Genomic DNA, 22,563 nt, shown 5'->3' on the forward strand with positions numbered 1-22,563 from the left:
AGAATAATTAGCATAAAACCGCAATATTGATTGAAGTATTAAAAAAATATATTTCACTTTAAAAGAAATCCGCCGAGACTAGTTTGACCGTATTGGTCCAAAGTTCATGTGAAAAAAGTTTTGTGCGCGTAACGCAAAAATCCCAGGAGGAGATAGATTTTTACTGTTTTTTATATAATTCAAAATTCTGGGGGATCTAAAGGTCAGAGGTCAAAAGTCAGAGTGCAAAAGTTGTTCGGCATGAGGAGACGCATACGTGTATACAAGTTTCATGACTGTACGTATAACAGAGCATGAGCTCTATCTGTTCAAAGTTCGCACTTTCGAAGGCTTCCTACAGCGCCACCATTTGGCCGATTGCTGTAAAAAATAATAGCACACTTCGCCACTGTAAGCTGAACACATTGATGTTTTTATTTTCATTTTCTGTCTAAGTATGTAGGAGTAGAAAGGAACCGAAGTTTTGAGGAGAACTTGATATGACGGTTAGATATTGTCACTAGAAAATATTGTTCCTTCGAAACAATTGTGGACTCGCTTCTAGCCAGAAAACAATGGCTATAAAAGTACAAAATGTCAAGATCGCAGGCAGTGCTCTCTTTGACGTTACTGACGTCAAAGATTGGTCAATTTTTTCCAAAAATGTTATGCAAAAGTTGACCCGCTGGTGGCGCTATAACAGGCCAATGATAGAAGGGTGGTATCTGTTCCTTGACCTATTGGGAATGTGCTTGCAAGATTTCACGCACATCCCAGGCTGTGTTCATGATTTGAGGTGTTTTTGGCTTTGGCCACTTTATCGCTGCTTGCAGCTATATTTATTATTATTATTTTATTATTTTATTGTATGCACTTCATAGGCATGTTAGATAAAGGTCCTTAGATTGCGTGTAGAATGTTTCATGCAAATTGCTAAAAAGAAATCCTAGAATAAAAACGGTTTTAAGCGTTTCACAAACTGCTCAAAATGAAATAGCGCCCCCCTTTGGCCAATTGGGGTATGATTGGTTTTAGTGATATTTGGAATAACACTCTACATCTTTGCCAAATGCCATGAACATGCTACGTTGTATGTATGATTTAGAGGCAGAAGAATAATTTGCATAAAAATGGAATATTCATTGAATTATTTAAAAAAGCATGTTTCAATTTGAAAGAAATCCGATCTGACAGATCTTTAGATATCGGTCCAAAGTTCACGTAAAAAAAGTTTTGTGCACGTGACACGAAAATGTCAGAATAAAAGCGGGTTTACGCGTTTTAAAAACTGCTCAAATTGGCGGAAAATCTAAGGGCGGAGCTTACTTAACAACGACACAGATGTCTTCCGCTTGAGTCAAAGCACGCGTGTAACAAGTTGCATGTCTTCAAACGAAACGAGTCAAGACTTATGCCCGTTTGAAGTTTGAATTTTCAAACGCTTCGTATAGCGCCCCCCTTTGGCCAATTGGAATAAGATTGGTTTCAGTGATATTTGGACTAACCCTCTACATGTTTGCCAAATGCCATGAAAGTAACACTTTGCATGTTTGATTTAGAGGCAGAATAATAATTTGCATAAAACCGCAATATGAATTGAATTATTAAAAATTAATGGTTTAACGTACAAACTTCTCACCACATAGACTGTATAGGTATTGGTCCAAAGTTCATGTGAAAAAAGTTTTGTGCACTTGACGCGAAAATCCCAGGAGGAGATAGATTTTTACTGTTTTTCATATAATTCCGAATTGTGGGAGACCTAAAGGTCAGAGGTCAAAAGTTAGAGGGTAAAAGTTGTTCGGCATTAGGAGACGCATAAGTGTATACAGGTTTCATGGCTGTACGTATAACACAGCATGAGCTATACCTGTTCAAAGATCGCACTTTCGAAGGCTTCCTACAGCGCCACCATTTGGCCGATTGCTATAATAAATAATAGCACACTTCACCACTGTAAGCTGAACACATTGATGTTTTTATTTTCATTTTCTCACTAAGTATGTAGGAGTAGAAAGGAACCGAAAATCCCGTCTACTTACTAGATAAATAAATAAATAAATAATGACAATATCTAAAGTGTGCTCGCCAGGTACTGGCGAGCCCACAACTAGAAAAATATTGTTCCTTCGAAACAATTGTGGGCTCGCTTCAAGCCAGAAAACAATGGCTATAAAAGCACAAAATGTCAAGATCGCAGGCAGTGCTCTCTTTGACGTTACTGACGTCAAAGATTGGTCCATTTTGTTCCAAAAATGTGTTGTGCAAAAGTTGACCCGCTGGTGGCGCTATAACAGGCCAATGTGAGAAGGTTGGTATCTGTTCCTTGACCTATTGGGAATGTGCTTGCAAGATTTCACGCACATCCCAGGCTGTGTTCATGATTTGAGGTGTTTTTGGCTTTGGACACTTTATCGCTGCTTGCAGCTATATTTATTATTATTATTTTATAATTTTTTTGTGTGCACTTCATAGGCATGTTAGATAAAGGTCCTTAGATTGCGTGTAGAATGTTTCATGCAAATTGCAAAAAAAATCCTAGAATAAAAACGGGTTTAAGCGTTTTACAAACTGCTCAAAATTATATAGCGCCCCCCTTTGGCCATTTGGGGTAAGATTGGTTTCAGTGATATTTGAACTAACCCTCTACACTATTTTGTCATGAAAATGTGACTTTGCATGTATGTTTTAGAGGCAGAAGAATAATTTGCATAAAAATGCAATATTGTTTGAATTATTTAAAAAAGCATGTTTCAATGTTAGAGAAATCCGATCTGACAGATCTTTAGATATCGGTCCAAAGTTCACGTAAAAAATGTTTTGTGCACGTGACGCGAAAATTCCAGAATAAAAGCGGGTTTACGCGTTTTACAAACTGCTCAAAGTGGCGGAAAATCGAAGGGCGGAGCTTACTTAACAACGACACAGATGTCTTCCGCTTGAGTCAAAGCACGCGTGTAACAAGTTGCATGTCTTCAAACGAAACGAGTCATGACTTATGCCCGTTTGAAGTTTGAATTTTCAGACGCTTCGTATAGCGCCCCCCTTTGGCCGATTGGAATAAAATTGGTTTCAGTGATACTTTGACTAACCCTCCACATCTTTGCCAAATGCCATGAACGTGTAACTTTGCATGTATGATTTAGAGGCCGAAGAATAATTTGCATAAAACCGCAATATTGATTGAATTATTAAAAAATGATATTTCACTTTAAAAGAAATCCACCGAGATAAATCTGACCGTATTGGTCCAAAGTTCATGTGAAAAAAGTTTTGTGCGTGTAACAAAAAAAACCCAGGAGGAGATAGATTTTTACTGTTTTTCATATAATTCCGAATTGTGGGAGACCTAAAGGTCAGAGGTCAAAAGTTAGAGGGTAAAAGTTGTTCAGCATGAGGAGACGCATAAGTGTATACAGGTTTCATGGCTGTATGTATAACACAGCATGAGCTATACCTGTTCAAAGTTCGCACTTTCGAAGGCTTCCTACAGCGCCACCATTTGGCCGATTGCTGTAAAAAGTAATAGCACACTTCGCCACTGTAAACTGAACACATTGATGTTTTTATTTTCATTTTCTCACTAAGTATGTAGGAGTAGAAAGGAACCGAAGTTTTTTGATACTTGATATGCCTGCCTGATAGATAAATAAATAAATAAACTAGAAAAATATTGTTCCTTCGAAACAATTGTGGGCTCGCTTCAAGCCAGAAAACAATGGCTATAAAAGTACAAAATGTCAAGATCGCAGGCAGTGCTCTCTTTGACGTTACTGACGTCAAAGATTGGTCCATTTTGTTCCAAAAATGTGTTGTGCAAAAGTTGACCCGCTGGTGGCGCTATAACAGGCCAATGTAAGAAGGGTGGTATCTGCTCCTTGACCTATTGGGAATGTGCTTGCAAGATTTCACGCACATTGCAGGCTGTGTTCATGATTTGAGGTGTTTTTGGCTTTGGCCACTTTATCGCTGCTTGCAGCTATATTCATTATTATTTTTTTTTTTGTGTGTGTGCACTTCATAGGCATATTAGATAAAGGTCCTTAGATTGTGTGTAGAATGTTTCATGCAAATTGCAAAAATAAATCCTAACGGGTTTAAGCGTTTCACAAACTGCTCAAAATGATATAGCGCCCCCCTTTGGCCAATTGGGGTAAGATTGGTTTTAGTGATATTTGGACTAACACTCTACATCTTTGCCAAATGCCATGAACATGTTACTTTGCATGTATGATTTAGAGGCAGAAGAATAATTTGCATAAAACTGCAATATTCATTGAATTTATTTTAAAAAGCATGTTTCAATTTTAAAGAAATCCGATCTGACAGATCTTTAGATATCGGTCCAAAGTTCACGTAAAAAAAGTTTTGTGCACGTGGAGTGAAAATTCCAGAATAAAAGCGGGTTTACGCGTTTTACAAACTGCTCAATATGGCGGAAAATCGGGGGGCGGAGCTTACTTAACAACGACACAGATGTCTTCCGCTCGAGTCAAAGCACGCGTGTAACAAGTTGCATGTCTTCAAACGAAACGAGTCATGACTTATGCCCGTTTGAAGTTTGAATTTTCAAACGCTTCGTATAGCGCCCCCCTTTGGCCGATTGGAATAACATTGGTTTCAGTGATACTTTGACTAACCCTCCACATCTTTGCCAAATGCCATGAACGTGTAACTTTGCATGTATGATTTAGAGGCCGAAGAATAATTTGCATAAAACCGCAACATTGATTGAATTATTAATAAAATATATTTCACTTTAAAAGAAATCCGCCGAGACTAGTTTGACCGTATTGGTCCAAAGTTCATGTGAAAACAGTTTCATGCGCGTATCGCAAAGATCCCAGGAGGAGATAGATTTTTACTGTTTTTCATATAATTCCAAATTCTGAGGGATCTAAAGATCAGAGGTCAAAAGTCAGAGCGTCAAAATTGTTCGGCATGAGGAGACGCATACGTGTATACAGGTTTCATGGCTGTACGTATAACAGAGCATGAGCTATACCTGTTCAAAGTTCGCACTTTCGAAGGCTTCCTACAGCGCCACCATTTGGCCGATTGCTGTAAAAAGTAATAGCACACGTCGCCACAGTAAGCTGAACACATTGATGTTTTTATTTTCATTTTCTCACTAAGTATGTAGGAGTAGAAAGGAACCGAAGTTTTGAGGAGAACTTGATATGACGGTTAGATATTGTCACTAGAAAAATATTGTTCCTTCGAAACAATTGTGGGCTCGCTTCAAGCCAGAAAACAATGGCTATTAAAGTACAAAATGTCAAGATCGCAGGCAGTGCTCTCTTTGACGTTACTGACGTCAAAGATTGGTCCATTTTGTTCCAAAAATGTGTTGTGCAAAAGTTGACCCGCTGGTGGCGCTATAACAGGCCAATGTAAGAAGGGTGGTATCTGTTCCTTGACCTATTGGGAATGTGCTTGCAAGATTTCACGCACATTGCAGGCTGTGTTCATGATTTGAGGTGTTTTTGGCTTTGGCCACTTTATCGCTGCTTGCAGCTATATTCATTATTGCGACCGTAGGTCGCACTTACTACAGAAAGCTCCACCAGGTGTCCGTGCGTCAGTCCGTCACACGTCAGACGTCACACTTTTGCCCTGCTCATATCTCCGCAACCGTTGCCCCGATCCATGCCAGATTTTGCACACACACTCCTTACCTGCCAAACTACAACCTCCAAGGACCCAAGGAGTTCCAGGGACCCCCAGGTCCCTGGGGGACCCCCAGGTGTAAAAAAAATACCAAATGTGCAAAAATGACCAAATGACCACCCCCACGGGGCTGCTCACGGGGAATTCCCGGGGACCACCCACTCCTGCTACTCCAGAACGGATGCAAAAGTGGTGGCGCCCCCAGTGGAGGACCCCCTCCACTGCAGCTCACATAAAATGCCCTAACTCGGCCTAGGAGCGTCCGGGAGAGCCGGGGCCGGTACCTATTCGTCCGCCAAGGCAACGCGGAGACCCCACCCCTCATTTCTCACATGGCCCTCTTCTAGCGAGACCTACGGTCGCTTATCTCCCGATTAGGGAGTCTTACTGGTTATTATTTTTTTTGTGTGTGTGCACTTCATAGGCATATTAGATAAAGGTCCTTAGATTGTGTGTAGAATGTTTCATGCAAATTGCAAAAAAAAAATCCAAACGGGTTTAAGCGTTTCACAAACTGCTCAAAATGATATAGCGCCCCCCTTTGGCCAATTGGGGTAAGATTGGTTTTAGTGATATTTGGACTAACACTCTACATCTTTGCCAAATGCCATGAACATGTTACTTTGCATGTATGATTTAGAGGCAGAAGAATAATTTGCATTAAAACTGCAATATTCATGGAATTTATTTAAAAAAGCATGTTTCAATTTTAAAGAAATCCGATCTGACAGATCTTTAGATATCGGTCCAAAGTTCACGTAAAAAAAGTTTTGTGCACGTGGAGCGAAAATTCCAGAATAAAAGCGGGTTTACGCGTTTTACAAAGTGCTCAAAATGGCGGAAAATCGAAGGGCGGAGCTTACTTAACAACGACACAGATGTCTTCCGCTCGAGTCAAAGCACGCGTGTAACAAGTTGCATGTCTTCAAACGAAACGAGTCATGACTTATGCCCGTTTGAAGTTTGAATTTTCAAACGCTTCGTATAGCGCCACCCTTTGGCCAATTGGAATAAGATTGGTTTCAGTGATATTTTGACTAACCCTCTACATCTTTGCCAAATGCCATGAACGCGTAACTTTGCATGTATGATTTAGAGGCAAAAGAATAATTTGCATAAAACCGCAATATTGATTGAATTATTAAAAAATTATATTTCACTTTAAAAGAAATCCGACCAGACAGTTTGACCGTATTGGTCCAAAGTTCATGTGAAAAAAGTTTTGTGCACTTGACGCGAAAATCCCAGGAAGAGATAGATTTTTACTGTTTTTCATATAATTCCGAATTGTGGGAGACCTAAAGGTCAGAGGTCAAAAGTTAGAGGGTAAAAGTTGTTTGGCATGAGGAGACGCATAAGAGTATACAGGTTTCATGGCTGTATTTATAACACAGCATGAGCTATACCTGTTCAAAGATCGCACTTTCGAAGGCTTCCTACAGCGCCACCATTTGGCCGATTGCTGTAAAAAGTAATAGCATACTTCGCCACAGTAAGCTGAACACATTGATGTTTTTATTTTCATTTTCTCACTAAGTATGTAAGAGTAGAAAGGAACCGAAGTTTTTTGATACTTGATATGCCTGCCTAGTATAGAAATAATGACAATATCTAAAGTGTGCTCGCCTTATAGGCGAGCCCACAATAATGACAATATCTAAAGTGTGCTCGCCTTATAGGCGAGCCCACAACTAGAAAAATATTGTTCCTTCGAAACAATTGTGGGCTCGCTTCAAGCCGGAAAACAATGGCTATAAAAGCACAAAATGTCAAGATCGCAGGCAGTGCTCTCTTTGACGTTACTGACGTCAACGATTGGTCCATTTTGTTCCAAAAATGTGTTGTGCAAAAGTTGACCCGCTGGTGGCGCTATAACAGGCCAATGTAAGAAGGGTGGTATCTGTTCCTTGACCTATTGGGAATGTGCTTGCAAGATTTCACGCACATTGCAGGCTGTGTTCATGATTTGAGGTGTTTTTGGCTTTGGACACTTTATCGCTGCTTGCAGCTATATTCATTATTTTTTTTTTTTGTGTGTGTGCACTTCATAGGCATATTAGATAAAGGTCCTTAGATTGTGTGTAGAATGTTTCATGCAAATTGCAAAAAAAAATCCTAACGGGTTTAAGCGTTTCACAAACTGCTCAAAATGATATAGCGCCCCCCTTTGGCCAATTGGGGTAAGATTGGTTTTAGTGATATTTGGACTAACACTCTACATCTTTGCCAAATGCCATGAACATGTTACTTTGCATGTATGATTTAGAGGCAGAAGAATAATTTGCATAAAACTACAATATTCATTGAATTTATTTAAAAAAGCATGTTTCAATTTTAAAGAAATCCGATCTGACAGATCTTTAGATATCGGTCCAAAGTTCACGTAAAAAAAGTTTTGTGAACGTGGAGCGAAAAATCCAGAATAAAAGCGGGTTTACGCGTTTTACAAACTGCTCAAAATGGCGGAAAATCAAAGGGCGGAGCTTACTTAACAACGACACAGATGTCTTCCGCTTGAGTCAAAGCACGCGTGTAACAAGTTGCATGTCTTCAAACAAAACGAGTCATGACTTATGCCCGTTTGAAGTTTGAATTTTCAAACGCTTCGTATAGCGCCCCCCTTTGGCCGATTGGAATAAAATTGGTTTCAGTGATACTTTGACTAACCCTCCACATCTTTGCCAAATGCCATGAACGTGTAACTTTGCATGTATGATTTAGAGGCCGAAGAATAATTTGCATAAAACCGCAATATTGATTGAATTATTAAAAAAATTATATTTCACTTTAAAAGAAATCCGCCGAGACTAGTTTGACCGTATTGGTCCAAAGTTCATGTGAAAAAAGTTTTGTGCACGTAACGCGAAGATCCCAGGAGGAGATAGATTTTTACTGTTTTTCATATAATTCCAAATTGTGGGAGATTTAAAGGTCAAAGGTCAAAAGTTAGAGCGTAAAAGTTGTTCGGCATGAGGAGACGCATACGTGTATACAGGTTTCATGGCTGTACGTATAACAGAGCATGAGCTATACCTGTTCAAAGTTCGCACTTTCGAAGGCTTCCTACAGCGCCACCATTTGGCCGATTGCTGTATAAAATAATAGCACACCTCGCCACTGTAGGCTGAACACATTGATGTTTTTATTTTCATTTTCTGTCTAAGTATGTAGGAGTAGAAAGGAACCGAAGGTTTGAGGAGAACTTGATATGACGGTTAGATATTGTCACTAGAAAAATATTGTTCCTTCGAAACAATTGTGGGCTCGCTTCAAGCCAGAAAACAATGGCTATAAAAGCACAAAATGTCAAGATCGCAGGCAGTGCTCTCTTTGACGTTACTGACGTCAAAGATTGGTCCATTTTGTTCCAAAAATGTGTTGTGCAAAAGTTGACCCGCTGGTGGCGCTATAACAGGCCAATGTGAGAAGGTTGGTATCTGTTCCTTGACCTATTGGGAATGTGCTTGCAAGATTTCACGCACATCCCAGGCTGTGTTCATGATTTGAGGTGTTTTTGGCTTTGGACACTTTATCGCTGCTTGCAGCTATATTTATTATTATTATTTTATAATTTTTTTGTGTGCACTTCATAGGCATGTTAGATAAAGGTCCTTAGATTGCGTGTAGAATGTTTCATGCAAATTGCAAAAAAAATCCTAGAATAAAAACGGGTTTAAGCGTTTTACAAACTGCTCAAAATTATATAGCGCCCCCCTTTGGCCATTTGGGGTAAGATTGGTTTCAGTGATATTTGAACTAACCCTCTACACTATTTTGTCTTGAAAATGTGACTTTGCTTGTATGTTTTAGAGGCAGAAGAATAATTTGCATAAAACTGCAATATTGTTTGAATTATTTAAAAAAGCATGTTTCAATGTTAAAGAAATCCGATCTGACAGATCTTTAGATATCGGTCCAAAGTTCACGTAAAAAAAGTTTTGTGCACGTGACGCGAAAATTCCAGAATAAAAGCGGGTTTACGCGTTTTACAAACTGCTCAAAGTGGCGGAAAATCGAAGGGCGGAGCTTACTTAACAACGACACAGATGTCTTCCGCTCGAGTCAAAGCACGCGTGTAACAAGTTGCGTGTCTTCAAACGAAACGAGTCATGACTTATGCCCGTTTGAAGTTTGAATTTTCAAACGCTTCGTATAGCGCCCCCCTTTGGCCGATTGGAATAAAATCGGTTTCAGTGATACTTTGACTAACCCTCCACATCTTTGCCAAATGCCATGAACGTGTAACTTTGCATGTATGATTTAGAGGGCGAAGAATAATTTGCATAAAACCGCAATATTGATTGAATTATTAAAAAATGATATTTCACTTTAAAAGAAATCCACCGAGATAAATCTGACCGTATTGGTCCAAAGTTCATGTGAAAAAAGTTTTGTGCGCGTAACAAAAAAAACCCAGGAGGAGATAGATTTTTACTGTTTTTCATATAATTCCGAATTGTGGGAGACCTAAAGGTCAGAGGTCAAAAGTTAGAGGGTAAAAGTTGTTCGGCATGAGGAGACGCATAAGTGTATACAGGTTTCATGGCTGTATGTATAACACAGCATGAGCTATACCTGTTCAAAGTTCGCACTTTCGAAGGCTTCCTACAGCGCCACCATTTGGCCGATTGCTGTAAAAAGTAATAGCACACTTCGCCACTGTAAACTGAACACATTGATGTTTTTATTTTCATTTTCTCACTAAGTATGTAGGAGTAGAAAGGAACCGAAGTTTTTTGATACTTGATATGCCTGCCTGATAGATAAATAAATAAATAAATAATGACAATATCTAAAGTGTGCTCGCCTTATAGGCGAGCCCACAACTAGAAAAATATTGTTCCTTCGAAACAATTGTGGGCTCGCTTCAAGCCAGAAAACAATGGCTATAAAAGCACAAAATGTCAAGATCGCAGGCAGTGCTCTCTTTGACGTTACTGACGTCAAAGATTGGTCCATTTTGTTCCAAAAATGTGTTGTGCAAAAGTTGACCCGCTGGTGGCGCTATAACAGGCCAATGTGAGAAGGTTGGTATCTGTTCCTTGACCTATTGGGAATGTGCTTGCAAGATTTCACGCACATCCCAGGCTGTGTTCATGATTTGAGGTGTTTTTGGCTTTGGACACTTTATCGCTGCTTGCAGCTATATTTATTATTATTATTTTATAATTTTTTTGTGTGCACTTCATAGGCATGTTAGATAAAGGTCCTTAGATTGCGTGTAGAATGTTTCATGCAAATTGCAAAAAAAATCCTAGAATAAAAACGGGTTTAAGCGTTTTACAAACTGCTCAAAATTATATAGCGCCCCCCTTTGGCCATTTGGGGTAAGATTGGTTTCAGTGATATTTGAACTAACCCTCTACACTATTTTGTCATGAAAATGTGACTTTGCTTGTATGTTTTAGAGGCAGAAGAATAATTTGCATAAAAATGCAATATTGTTTGAATTATTTAAAAAAGCATGTTTCAATGTTAAAGAAATCCGATCTGACAGATCTTTAGATATCGGTCCAAAGTTCACGTAAAAAAAGTTTTGTGCACGTGACGCGAAAATTCCAGAATAAAAGCGGGTTTACGCGTTTTACAAACTGCTCAAAGTGGCGGAAAATCGAAGGGCGGAGCTTACTTAACAACGACACAGATGTCTTCCGCTTGAGTCAAAGCACGCGTGTAACAAGTTGCATGTCTTCAAACGAAACGAGTCATGACTTATGCCCGTTTGAAGTTTGAATTTTCAGACGCTTCGTATAGCGCCCCCCTTTGGCCGATTGGAATAAAATTGGTTTCAGTGATACCTTGACTAACCCTCTACATCTTTGCCAAATGCCATGAACGTGTAACTTTGCATGTATGATTTAGAGGCCGAAGAATAATTTGCATAAAACTGCAATATTTATTGAATTATTAAAAAATTATATTTCACTTTAAAAGAAATCCGCCGAGATTAGTTTGACCGTATTGGTCCAAAGTTCATGTGAAAAAAGTTTTGTGCGCGTATCGAAAAAAACCCAGGAGGAGATAGATTTTTACTGTTTTTCATATAATTCCGAATTGTGGGAGATCTAAAGGTCAGAGGTCAAAAGTCAGAGGCTAAAAGTTGTTCGGCATGAGGAGACGCATACGTGTATACAGGTTTCATGCATGTACCTCAAACACAGCATGAGCTATACCTGTTCAAAGTTCGCACTTTCGAAGGCTTCCTACAGCGCCACCATTTGGCCGATTGCTGTAAAAAGTAATAGCACACTTCGCCACTGTAAACTGAACACATTGATGTTTTTATTTTCATTTTCTCACTAAGTATGTAGGAGTAGAAAGGAACCGAAGTTTTTTGATACTTGATATGCCTGCCTGATAGATAAATAAATAAATAAATAATGACAATATCTAAAGTGTGCTCGCCTTATAGGCGAGCCCACAACTAGAAAATATTGTTCCTTCGAAACAATTGTGGGCTCGCTTCAAGCCAGAAAACAATGGCTATAAAAGTACACAATGTCAAGATCGCAGGCAGTGCTCTCTTTGACGTTACTGACGTCAAAGATTGGTCCATTTTGTTCCAAAAATGTGTTGTGCAAAAGTTGACCTGCTGGTGGCGCTATAACAGGCCAATGTGAGAAGGGTGGTATCTGTTCCTTGACCTATTGGGAATGTGCTTGCAAGATGATTTAGAGGCAGAAGAATAATTTGCATAAAACTGCAATATTCATTGAATTATTAAAAAAGCATGTTTACATTTTAAAGAAATCCGATCTGACAGATCTTTAGATATCGGTCCAAAGTTCACGTAAAAAAAGTTTTGTGCACGTGGAGCGAAAATTCCAGAATAAAAGCGGGTTTACGCGTTTTACAAACTGCTCAAAATGGCGGAAAATCGAAGGGCGGCGTTTACTTAACAATGACACAGATGTCTTCCGCTCGAGTCAAAGCACGCGTGTAAGCAAGTTGCATGACTTCAAACGAAACGAGTCATGACTTATGCCCGTTTGAAGTTTGAAATTTCAAACGCTTTGTATAGCGCCCCCCTTTGGCCGATTGGAATAAAATTGGTTTCAATGATACTTTGACTAACCCTCTACATCTTTGCCAAATGCCATGAACGTGTAACTTTGCATGTATGATTTAGAGGCCGAAGAATAATTTGCATAAAACCGCAATATACATTGAATTATTAAAAAATTATATTTCACTTTAAAAGAAATCCGCCAAGATAAATCTGACCGTATTGGTCCAAAGTTCATGTAAAAAAAAGTTTCGTGCGCGTAACGAAAAAAACCCAGGAGGAGATAGATTTTTACTGTTTTTCATATAATTCCGAATTGTGGGAGACCTAAAGGTCAGAGGTCAAAAGTTAGAGGGTAAAAGTTGTTCGGCATGAGGAGACGCATAAGTGTATACAGGTTTCATGGCTGTATGTATAACACAGCATGAGCTATACCTGTTCAAAGATCGCACTTTCGAAGGCTTCCTACAGCGCCACCATTTGGCCGATTGCTATAGAAAATAATAGCACACTTCGCCACTGTAAACTGAACACATTGATGTTTTTATTTTCATTTTCTCACTAAGTATGTAGGAGTAGAACGGAACCGAAGTTCCCGTCTACAGTATGCATGATAGATAAATAATGACAAGAACTAAAGTGTGCTCGCCTATAGGCGAGCCCACAATTACACATACACACACACACACACACACACACACACACACACACACACACACACACACACACACACACACACACACACACATATTGAGAGAAAATGTACTTATGTTACTTTCCACCATTGAAAGTGGGTTTATATACTGTATATATATAATATATATATATATATATATATATATATATATATATATATATATATATATATATATATATATATAGATATTCTATGTTGTGGACAAAGTAGGCTATTCTTTTTTAAATATGAATGTTTTGTGGCTACACAGTTGACATGCAGTACTGTAACACAGCGGTGGGCAACCTTAGGCACGGGTGCCAACATTAGCACAGGGGTACGTTTGAGAGAGAGGTTTTGTCTTTTTAAAATATTCAAAAAATGTTTAAGATATTTTCTAAAAGAAATAAGGTTGTTATGTATAGCCTATGGACAATCAGTTATAACATATAATATAAATAATATTAATATAAATATAACATTTTCATAATTTCATAATTTCATAATTAAACGTAATGTTGATATGGCACACTGACTATCAAGGAAATTAAAACATACAGTAGCACTTTGTGTCAAAACGGTTGCCGACCCCTGCTGTAACAGTTAGTTCTGTGTAAGGTGTAAAGTATTTACCGGTAGACAGAGCGACAGCCACATACGTCAGACCAGTGACAAGGATGGCCAGCAGTGTTCCTTTAGGGATAGCCAACTGTGGGTCCTGCATGGTGAAGATCACAGTACAATAATAATCATCCTCATCCTCATCCTCATAGCGTGTGTGTGTGTGTGTGTGTGTGTGTGTGGTGTGTGTGTGTGTGTGTGTGTGTGTGTGTGTGTGTGTGTGTGTGTGTGTGCGTGTGCGTGTGCGTGTGCGTGTGCGTGTGCGACTTTTTTCTATTGATTACTCATGCCATGGAGACTTGAGTTCAATAATATCTTTTTGTACTTGTCGCACTCCTAAGACAAAAAAATGATTATTGTAAATTTACCCTCATTTATTCCAGATGGGGACACAAATGCATTTGGGTCCCCATCCGAGTAATCAATAGAAAAAAAGTCATTTTGGGGGTGAACTACTCCTTTAAGTGTACCTCTGTGCTGTTTACATCTCTTTGACTAATAAAGTAATCAATCAATCAATGCTTTCGTCCACTCTAGTATCAGGATCAGTTCCCCTTAAAAATAGGGCTTAATACCCTCTGTGATCCCTCAATAAATGCTCTTGTTTTGTTTTGAACTCACAGTGAGGTCTCCGGAGATGTTGGCTCCAGCCAAGATCCCAGTGGCTGCAGGAAAGAAAATGGCAAACACAGAGAAAAAGCTCTCGTCGTCTCTGAAGTCCGGACCCACGTTCTCTAGAAAGATGGCCACTAGAGAGGAGATGTGAGGAAGACAAATATACAGGAGTTTTTCAAAAGTAATTAAAATCTACAATGTTCTAATCAGTGCTTTGTTCTACCTCATACTTGGGTATACGTTCACGGTGTATGCTGTGAAGAAATGTTTTTGAAAGAGCGTATGCCCTTGTGAAGATGTGAACCTTTAAAGTAGCGTATCTGATTATGCACTGGCGTATGCCCTGGCCACAAGAATAGCCACGGAGCGTATGCCCTCAAAACAATTCTAGAACACACCACTGGTTCTAGTCCCTCTGTTGCTCATTGGGTAAAGCAATCAGGGCTAAAGATCAGTGCTTTTCTGCAAGCGTCACAGTTTGAAATTAAGTATCCACAACTTTCCAACATCCCATCGTGCATTGCGCAGAAGGTGTGCGGCAGCATCCGGCGCCGCAGCCGAGTGTGATCTACAAGCTCACATTGGTTGCATCTGCGACGCGACGTGAGCTTGTATGTCTGCTGTTCTCCGGAAGTGTCCCACAGATAATGCTACAGTAAATTCTTGTGGAAACAGGTGGATAAACTTGAAGCTGTGCTCTTCCAAGCACAGATCTCCACCAGGTCAGGTAAGTTATTGTGGCCTCCTGGTGGCACTATAATAGGCCAATGTGAAAAGGATGATGTCTTTGTTGGCCTTTCATGGCAATCAGATACTGCATTCATGATTTTGTTCCAAAAATGTGTTTCTCAAAAGTCGACCGGCTGGTGGCTCTATAACAGGCCAATGTGAAAAGGGTGGTTGTTCCTCGACCAGTCCTGAAAACTTTGGAAGCCAATGTTAGCCGATTAGGATGGAATATGAAATATCAGACAGATCTGTCTTGATCACATGACTATATACCGTAGTTACTTTACTGTGTACCAATTTGCATGATTTTTGGATCAAATCAGAAGGAGTAATATCCAAAAGATTGTTTTACATAAGTCGGCCTCCTAGTGGAGCTATAAAAGGCAGATGTGAAAAATGCAGAACAAAGATTTTTCCTTGGCCTCTAGGGAGTGTGCATACAATGTTTTACACCGATCGATATAGTTAAAAGCATGAATCGGCCTGTTATAGCGCCACTATGAGGCTGATTTGAAATATGTTAAGTGGCGATTCTTCCTCTGCCTAGTGGGAATATGTGTGTCCAATTTCAGAACAGAACCACGTTGACCACATGACTGTAGAGATATTGTTTACCGATCTGCGTGCAAAATCTGTAGGAGTACTGTCCAAAAATGTGTTTAACAAAAATCAGCCTCATGGTGGCGCTAGAACAGGGCCATGTGAAGAATGTGGGGCAGAGGTTCTGAATTGGCATCCAGGGAGTGTGTGTGGACAGTTTGGCAACAACCAGGCAAACGGTGGCAGAGATTAGCTTGTAACAGACGGACAGACACGGACGGACACACTCGGACACACGGACAGGGACAGACGTACGGACTGACAGGGTGCAAAACATAGTCTCTGCCATGCCTTTCGGCCTGGCGGAGACAATTAGGCTTAGTGCACTGTCATAGTTAAGGCTTCTTTTCCTGATGTAGCACAGTGGGAGAGAGAATGGCTCTCATATTGCAGAGGTTAGGGATTCCATCCCCTGGTAGCTCAATGGGCCGACCATGGATCTGATGTGGTCATGGTTATATGGCCCTGATTTTCCTGTCACAGACAAATGTTATGATCTGGGACAAAACAAGCCAGGTTGGAGCCAAATCGCTGCTCATGCTTGTCACTGATGCTAAGTCAGAGACATCATAGCCCCTACATTTTCAAGCATGTTTGAAATTATTCTGCACCAAATCTGAAATGGACAATAGCTAATGAGAGCACCAGGAGATGTGATGTAGTAGGTGTTAGCTCTATACTGATAGCAATCATTGCTAGTGTTTGTTCAGTTACAGGGGTCTCTATGTGTCTCTCCAGTGTATAAACGCTCTGGGTTAAACACACTAGAGTTCTCAACAGCTAATTAGCATACATTCTAGGCCCTACCCTACCCTAAATGTCGGGTCAGGTATAGGGTCGGGTTCGAGGAATTTGAGAACTCTAAAATACACTAAAGGGGCTTAATATGAAAATGCCAGACTGACTGTTGTAGCCAAAAAATCCCTTCCGTTCTTTGTCTTCCATGGGCATGAACGTTCCTATGAAGTAGTTGGCGATGGCTGCCAGCAGAATCACCAACAGCACAATCTGAGCCTGAGGATGGATATGAGAGAGAGAGAGAGAGAGAGAGAGAGAGAGAGAGAGAGAGAGAGAGAGAGTCACCAGTGATGGAAAAAGTACAATTCTTTTTAAAAAGTAACAAGTAAATAAAGTTTTCAAATAATTGTAGTACAGTAAAAAAGTGTAATATTTGCCTCTGAGGTGTAGTGGAGTAAAAGTATATATTCCAGCCATTTGAAAATAGAAATGTCCGGAATATATATGAAAGGATTTGTATACATTTTGAACTGGGACATGCTGCACAAGTATGCCTACTTTTGGTATTTTGATGCCAATACTTTTTTACTTTTACTCAAGTACATTTTGAATACTGGAATGTTTCTTTTTACCCATTTAGACCGGGTGCACATTATTAAGCATTATTTTATGCATTAACTCTTAAAAAATAGCAGATATACAAGCTCGGTGCCGTGCTGTGAGCTTGTAGCTTGTAGATCTGCTATTTTTGAAAGATCGAGAAAATTTGGTCTGAGCTTGTATATCAGCTATTTTTCAGTAGCTAAAGTATAAAATAATCCCAGGCCTAAATGGTTTAACATAGTATTTCTACATCACAGTATTGGTAACTTTGAATAACATGTGAGTCTTCCATCAGTCACTGGGTACAATCAAACAATCACATAGTGGTACCTTGGCCTCCCACTCCATTCCAGCCACAGAGATCCCCAGCAGTAGTATGACAGTCAGCACACCAACGATACGGATGTCATTCGTCTCATCAAACATCAACGCATCCACATCCTGAGAGAGACAAGTCACCTCGTCAACACAATCAACAATATCCGTACTGCTCAGAAAAACTGATCAGTATTTCCTCTCAGTAGACAGATAAACTGACAGCTAGACTATGTGACAACACAAAATAATGAGAATGTTTATTTCTCATTATTTGATTTATTATATTAAATATATACATTTATTTAACATTGGTGGTTTGAGAACCACTGTATTAAATTACATGATAATTGTACTGAAGGTTAGTGAAACCACACACAAAGTAATGCTTACATTTAGCAGCTCCACTACGGTCTCAGCGAAGCCGACCACATACATGGCAACAGCCACAGCGTTGGCGAAGGCAAAGATGAGTCCGATAGAGCCTCCAAACTCTGGACCCAGACTCCTGGAGATCAGGTAGTAAGCTCCACCTGGGGGAACGCAAAGCAGGTTCTTTTTAGCGGTGTTAACCGCTCCTACGTTTTACTTTGTGTGTACTGTATGTCCCTATGTACCTACTGTATGTATGCAGTACCAACAGCTCACACAAGACACGTCACACGAGACTAGCATCATAGAAAGAGTGAAAAGGAGATATGCACATGTGTCGTGTTTGATACCATGCGAAGTGAGCACCACTCACTTCGCACTGGTGTGATTTTTCATTTCCTTGTCAGTTGTGCCGTGCCTTTCGCTGCTACAATTAGCCAGTAGCTATGCCCCTCCCAAAAAGCTTTTGTCGAATGCTAGCTTAGAATAACTTCCTGCTTGCCGAGGTTTGCCTTGGCAATAGCCTTGGCAAGCTGCCGGTTGCTAAGCTAGCATTGGACAAAAGCTTTTAGGGGAGGGGCATAGCTACTGGCTAATTCAGAGATCCAAATAGAGAAAGGAACCCAAACGGCCAGACTGGAGCCTTACGCCACAGAAACACTTTTCGGGTATGTAAAATTGCACCCGTGAAGACCTCTACTTACATGTCAAACACAGAAGAGGAGCAGTCAATGCGTGGGGGTCTCTGTGAACTTATTAATATCTGCCGTTGGCCGATGTGGATTTAGTGCTACTGAATTCATTCCACAGTTCTAGACCCCCCTTCCCCTCCTCCAAATAAAATAAACTTTGCCCTTGTGTCTGATTTAGAATTCAAGCATTTCTTTCCTAACAGAGAAGTGACATTAACTAGCTTTTGAAAAGGGTTTTCTGACAAAATCACTAAACATTACAACATTAAAATAAACCATGGTACTCCATGGTACTCTTCTCCAAATGTGTGACATGTTTATAATGAACTCATCATTTACAGCTACTACTGATGTTTCTCACCTCCACGTACAAAGCCATTGGTTGCTATGGCCGAGGTAGATAGGCCAGTTATGGTGGTGACCACAGTAGCCATCAAAATGATACCAATCGTCAACACTGTTGAACAGAAAATTAATCATCAGTGTACATACACTCAATAAACAGATGTATCAACAACATAAAATACAGCAGAGTGTGATTTTTAATGTTTGGTTGGAAGTTTCCCGATTCAATCCTCAGCTTCCCCCCTGTCTTAACCACTAACGGCTCCTGGTGAGCAGGTTGATGGCTTCATTGCCTTGGATGTTTGCCTCTGGGTGAATGTAATGCACACAGTAACACCCTTTGGATGAAGTTGCTATACTGTATACTGTAAATGCACCATTTATATCTGACAATAACTTTGTGACATTTGAGATTTGTTGGGAAATATGAGTGAACTTTCAAAGAGCAGTGGGCATGGATAGTGTCGACACTGTGGCAAGAGCATAACACATTCATTCTCAATGGTAATCATGATGTCAAACACTTTTAAACACATTAATAATTTGACCTTGGTGAACTTGGAGATAATTTTATTTTGGTGAAACCTATTCAGGGAAAACTGTGTAAACCAATTCAGGCCAGGAACATATTCCTGTGTATTACAGTACATGTACAGTATAGGAACATATTCGATTTTTGAATAATATTTAATGTTTTTTCAGAAAACTTCAGGTTAGGTCAGGCCTAAATGGGTTAATAGTGAGTAGCCTTGGAAGTTCCCGAGCCATGTGGCCTATACTGTATGTCAGGAGTGTGTTGTTTCTAATACTACTTCACTAAAATACATGCAATGGTGTTACTTTGTAAATGTTACAATACATTTGGCACTGATTGACATTAAAAGCAGTGTATACAGGCTCTGGCTGGAGTATATTTGATCTGATCTGATCTGGTATTATTGTTCATGAAGACCTGGTCTGATGGGATCACTGTGGAGTTTATAATGTAATGCCTACCCATGCCAGCCTGTCCTACGATCCATGACATTCTGATGAAGAGCATCACACCCCAGATGTTCAGCATGCAGCGAATCTTTAAAACACACACACGCACACGCACGCACGCACACACACACACACACACACACACACACACACACACACACACACACACACACACACACACACACACACACACACACACACACACACAAATAGTTGGGGTCAACCTACTACACGGTAATCCTCTCTCAATCCACAACCATTTAAAAAAAAAACGCATTAATATTTAATGTATTCAATTCTTATTTTAAACTTGGACTCCAGAAGGGGATCTCTGATAACAAATCAAAGAAAAGGGAACTTGTGAAAAGGATGCTCTTTTATTAAATCGACGTTTCGGTCGGTAGATCTTAATCATAACTTTGTTCAGTAAAAAGAAAAATCTCGGGTGCAGTATAGTAACTGGGCATAATCTGTTTTTTCCTCCCCAAAACGAGATGTGTTTCCTATTTGGAGCAAATTCAGCATAACCAGAAGCCAGGAGGTGGTCGGTATTTTATGCCTTTATTGATAGGAATGGACAGTAGGCTGACAGGAAATGGGGAGAGCGGTGGGGAATGCAACAAAGGCCGTAGGGATCGGGACTCAAACCTGCACACTGTTGGTCTACACTAAGAAGTAGGAGTAGGAGACTCAATGGAGACTCCTATCTCCTATTAATACTAGAGACTCTGCCGGTCATCAAATGATGTGCTTAGGAATGCGACAAAAACAAAACAATCTCCATGAATTCAAGGCTTCATGGGGTGTGTAATTGATCAAAAATAAGTCATTTTTTTGCATTAACTACTCCTTTAATGGGTTAAATCCCACTCACCAAGACACCTTTGATCCAACCAAACTTCACATTTCCTCCTTTAGCCTCCTTGGCTGCTGCCGCGGCCGCTGCCTCCTCTGTTGCAGTCAGCTCCTCCCCATTGGCCAAACTCTCTTCAAATGGGTCCTAATTAACCAATCAAGTGGAGGAAGTGATGGAGAGAGAGAAGACAATAAATATAGTATACATACACAATGTGTTGTCGTCACACTAATGAGAGCGTGTCGATATTGCAACGTAACATTTGTTCTATGTCGCATTAGTTTGACGCTGGTGAATGCTAACCTGGTGAAATGCTAACCTGCCGACACTGGTGAATGCTAACCTGGTGAAACCTAACCCAAATCCTAACCCTAACCTCAGTAAAACTATGCCTAAACCTAACCTAACCCTTAGTCGAGCTAATAAAACATAGAAATATCGAGAATTTGAGATTTTACCCACACTAATCAGGGCTCCTTTGACTGCTATTTACACAATTTTAGACCATTTTTTAAAGTACTCTACCGGTTCTCGAGTTGAGACATACTCACATACTCTCATACTCACAGAGATTTTATCTCACATTTATTGTAAGATAAGATACGTTCTGAGTTCTGAGTTGACAGAACCTCAGGGCCCAAATTAGGTTCTGGGAAGTGAAAACCTTATCTGAAATCAACCAAATACGTTCCAGAACATGTGAAACTATGTTTCACAGCACTGTTCACTTGGTTCCTGTGTAGTGGAAAAGAGCCTTTATTCATGCATGTAAATATGCACCTGTGAGACAAAAGATCTAGCCAAATACTTTCAACACTATTGACTTGGTGACTACTAGACCATGTTGGAAAAAGGAAAAAAAATCATTAAAAGTTGGCACTCTGAACTGAATGATCACGCCAAAACTTGTGTTGCAGTCAATATAATTATTTTCTATTTGACTGTATGGTCTATTTCGTTGACTTGTGTCGAATGAGAGGGTAAAAATTCTAAAGATGCCTCAAGTAGTATTGTGTGCGTGTGTGTGTGTGTGTGTGTGTGTGTGTGTGTGTGTGTGTATGTGTGCATGCATGCACGTGCGTGTGTGCGTGCATGCACTCGTGCATCACATGCATGTTCATTATGCACAACTTATGCTCCCTATGATGTCATGCAGTCCATTGATAGCAGTATACTGGCTTCTAGGTGGGCACGAAGGAATGTGGTCTAACAGTGCAGGAATTGTCAAATGACTCTATAGTGACTTAAGTTATCTTATATCTCATCTCTTCTCTTCTTCTTAAACACATCCAACTCTCTGGAAATGGGAATAGAGCATAACAATCTTATGTCAGGAACTCAGAGTCAGGGAGAGAGAAGTTGTTGTGAATTTACTTTTTATTGGTATTATTATCTCTCTCTCTCTCTCTCCCTCCCTCTCTCTCTCAGCCCTTTCTCCCTCTCTACACACGCACGCAAGCACGCACGCACGCAGTGCGCGCGCGCACACACACACACACACACACACACTCACACACACACACACACACACACACACACACACACACACACTCTTACAGGTCTGTTTTGGTGAGACCTTCCACAACCCAGTGGCCACATTTTTGGACTGTGTTGTGTGTGCTACCTTGTCCAGTTCGTCGTGTAGCTCAGACAGCGAGGGTCGTGCCATCTTGTCCCCGGCAGCCGTCTGCCGGTAGAAGTCTATGTTGGGGATGGCGTCTATGGTGTTGTGGCCGAAGGTCCTCATGTAGTAGGTGTTGGT

The 22,563-nt window shown here is 40.2% G+C and overlaps 1 protein-coding gene across 1 annotated transcript in view; it reads right to left on the bottom strand.

Moving 5' to 3' along the window:
- LOC308295853 (solute carrier family 12 member 2) overlaps positions 1-22,563 on the bottom strand; it is a gene marked incomplete at its 3' end in the record, with an annotated part of 40,551 nt that extends 17,988 nt beyond the window's left edge. Inside the window, exons 1-9 of the mRNA XM_080738920.1 lie at positions 22,426-22,563; positions 20,820-20,945; positions 19,958-20,033; positions 18,978-19,073; positions 17,946-18,085; positions 17,568-17,678; positions 16,802-16,910; positions 14,574-14,701; positions 13,965-14,049 (exon numbers count right to left, since the gene is read on the bottom strand). Of these exons, the coding sequence (XP_080595046.1) occupies positions 13,965-14,049; positions 14,574-14,701; positions 16,802-16,910; positions 17,568-17,678; positions 17,946-18,085; positions 18,978-19,073; positions 19,958-20,033; positions 20,820-20,945; positions 22,426-22,548 (994 nt within the window). The 5' untranslated portion in view covers positions 22,549-22,563. The remainder of the gene's footprint in view (positions 1-13,964; positions 14,050-14,573; positions 14,702-16,801; positions 16,911-17,567; positions 17,679-17,945; positions 18,086-18,977; positions 19,074-19,957; positions 20,034-20,819; positions 20,946-22,425) is intronic.

Source organism: Nannobrachium achirus, assembly GCF_963921795.1.
Source record: "Nannobrachium achirus genome assembly, chromosome: 12".
Lineage (NCBI taxonomy): Eukaryota > Metazoa > Chordata > Actinopteri > Myctophiformes > Myctophidae > Nannobrachium > Nannobrachium achirus.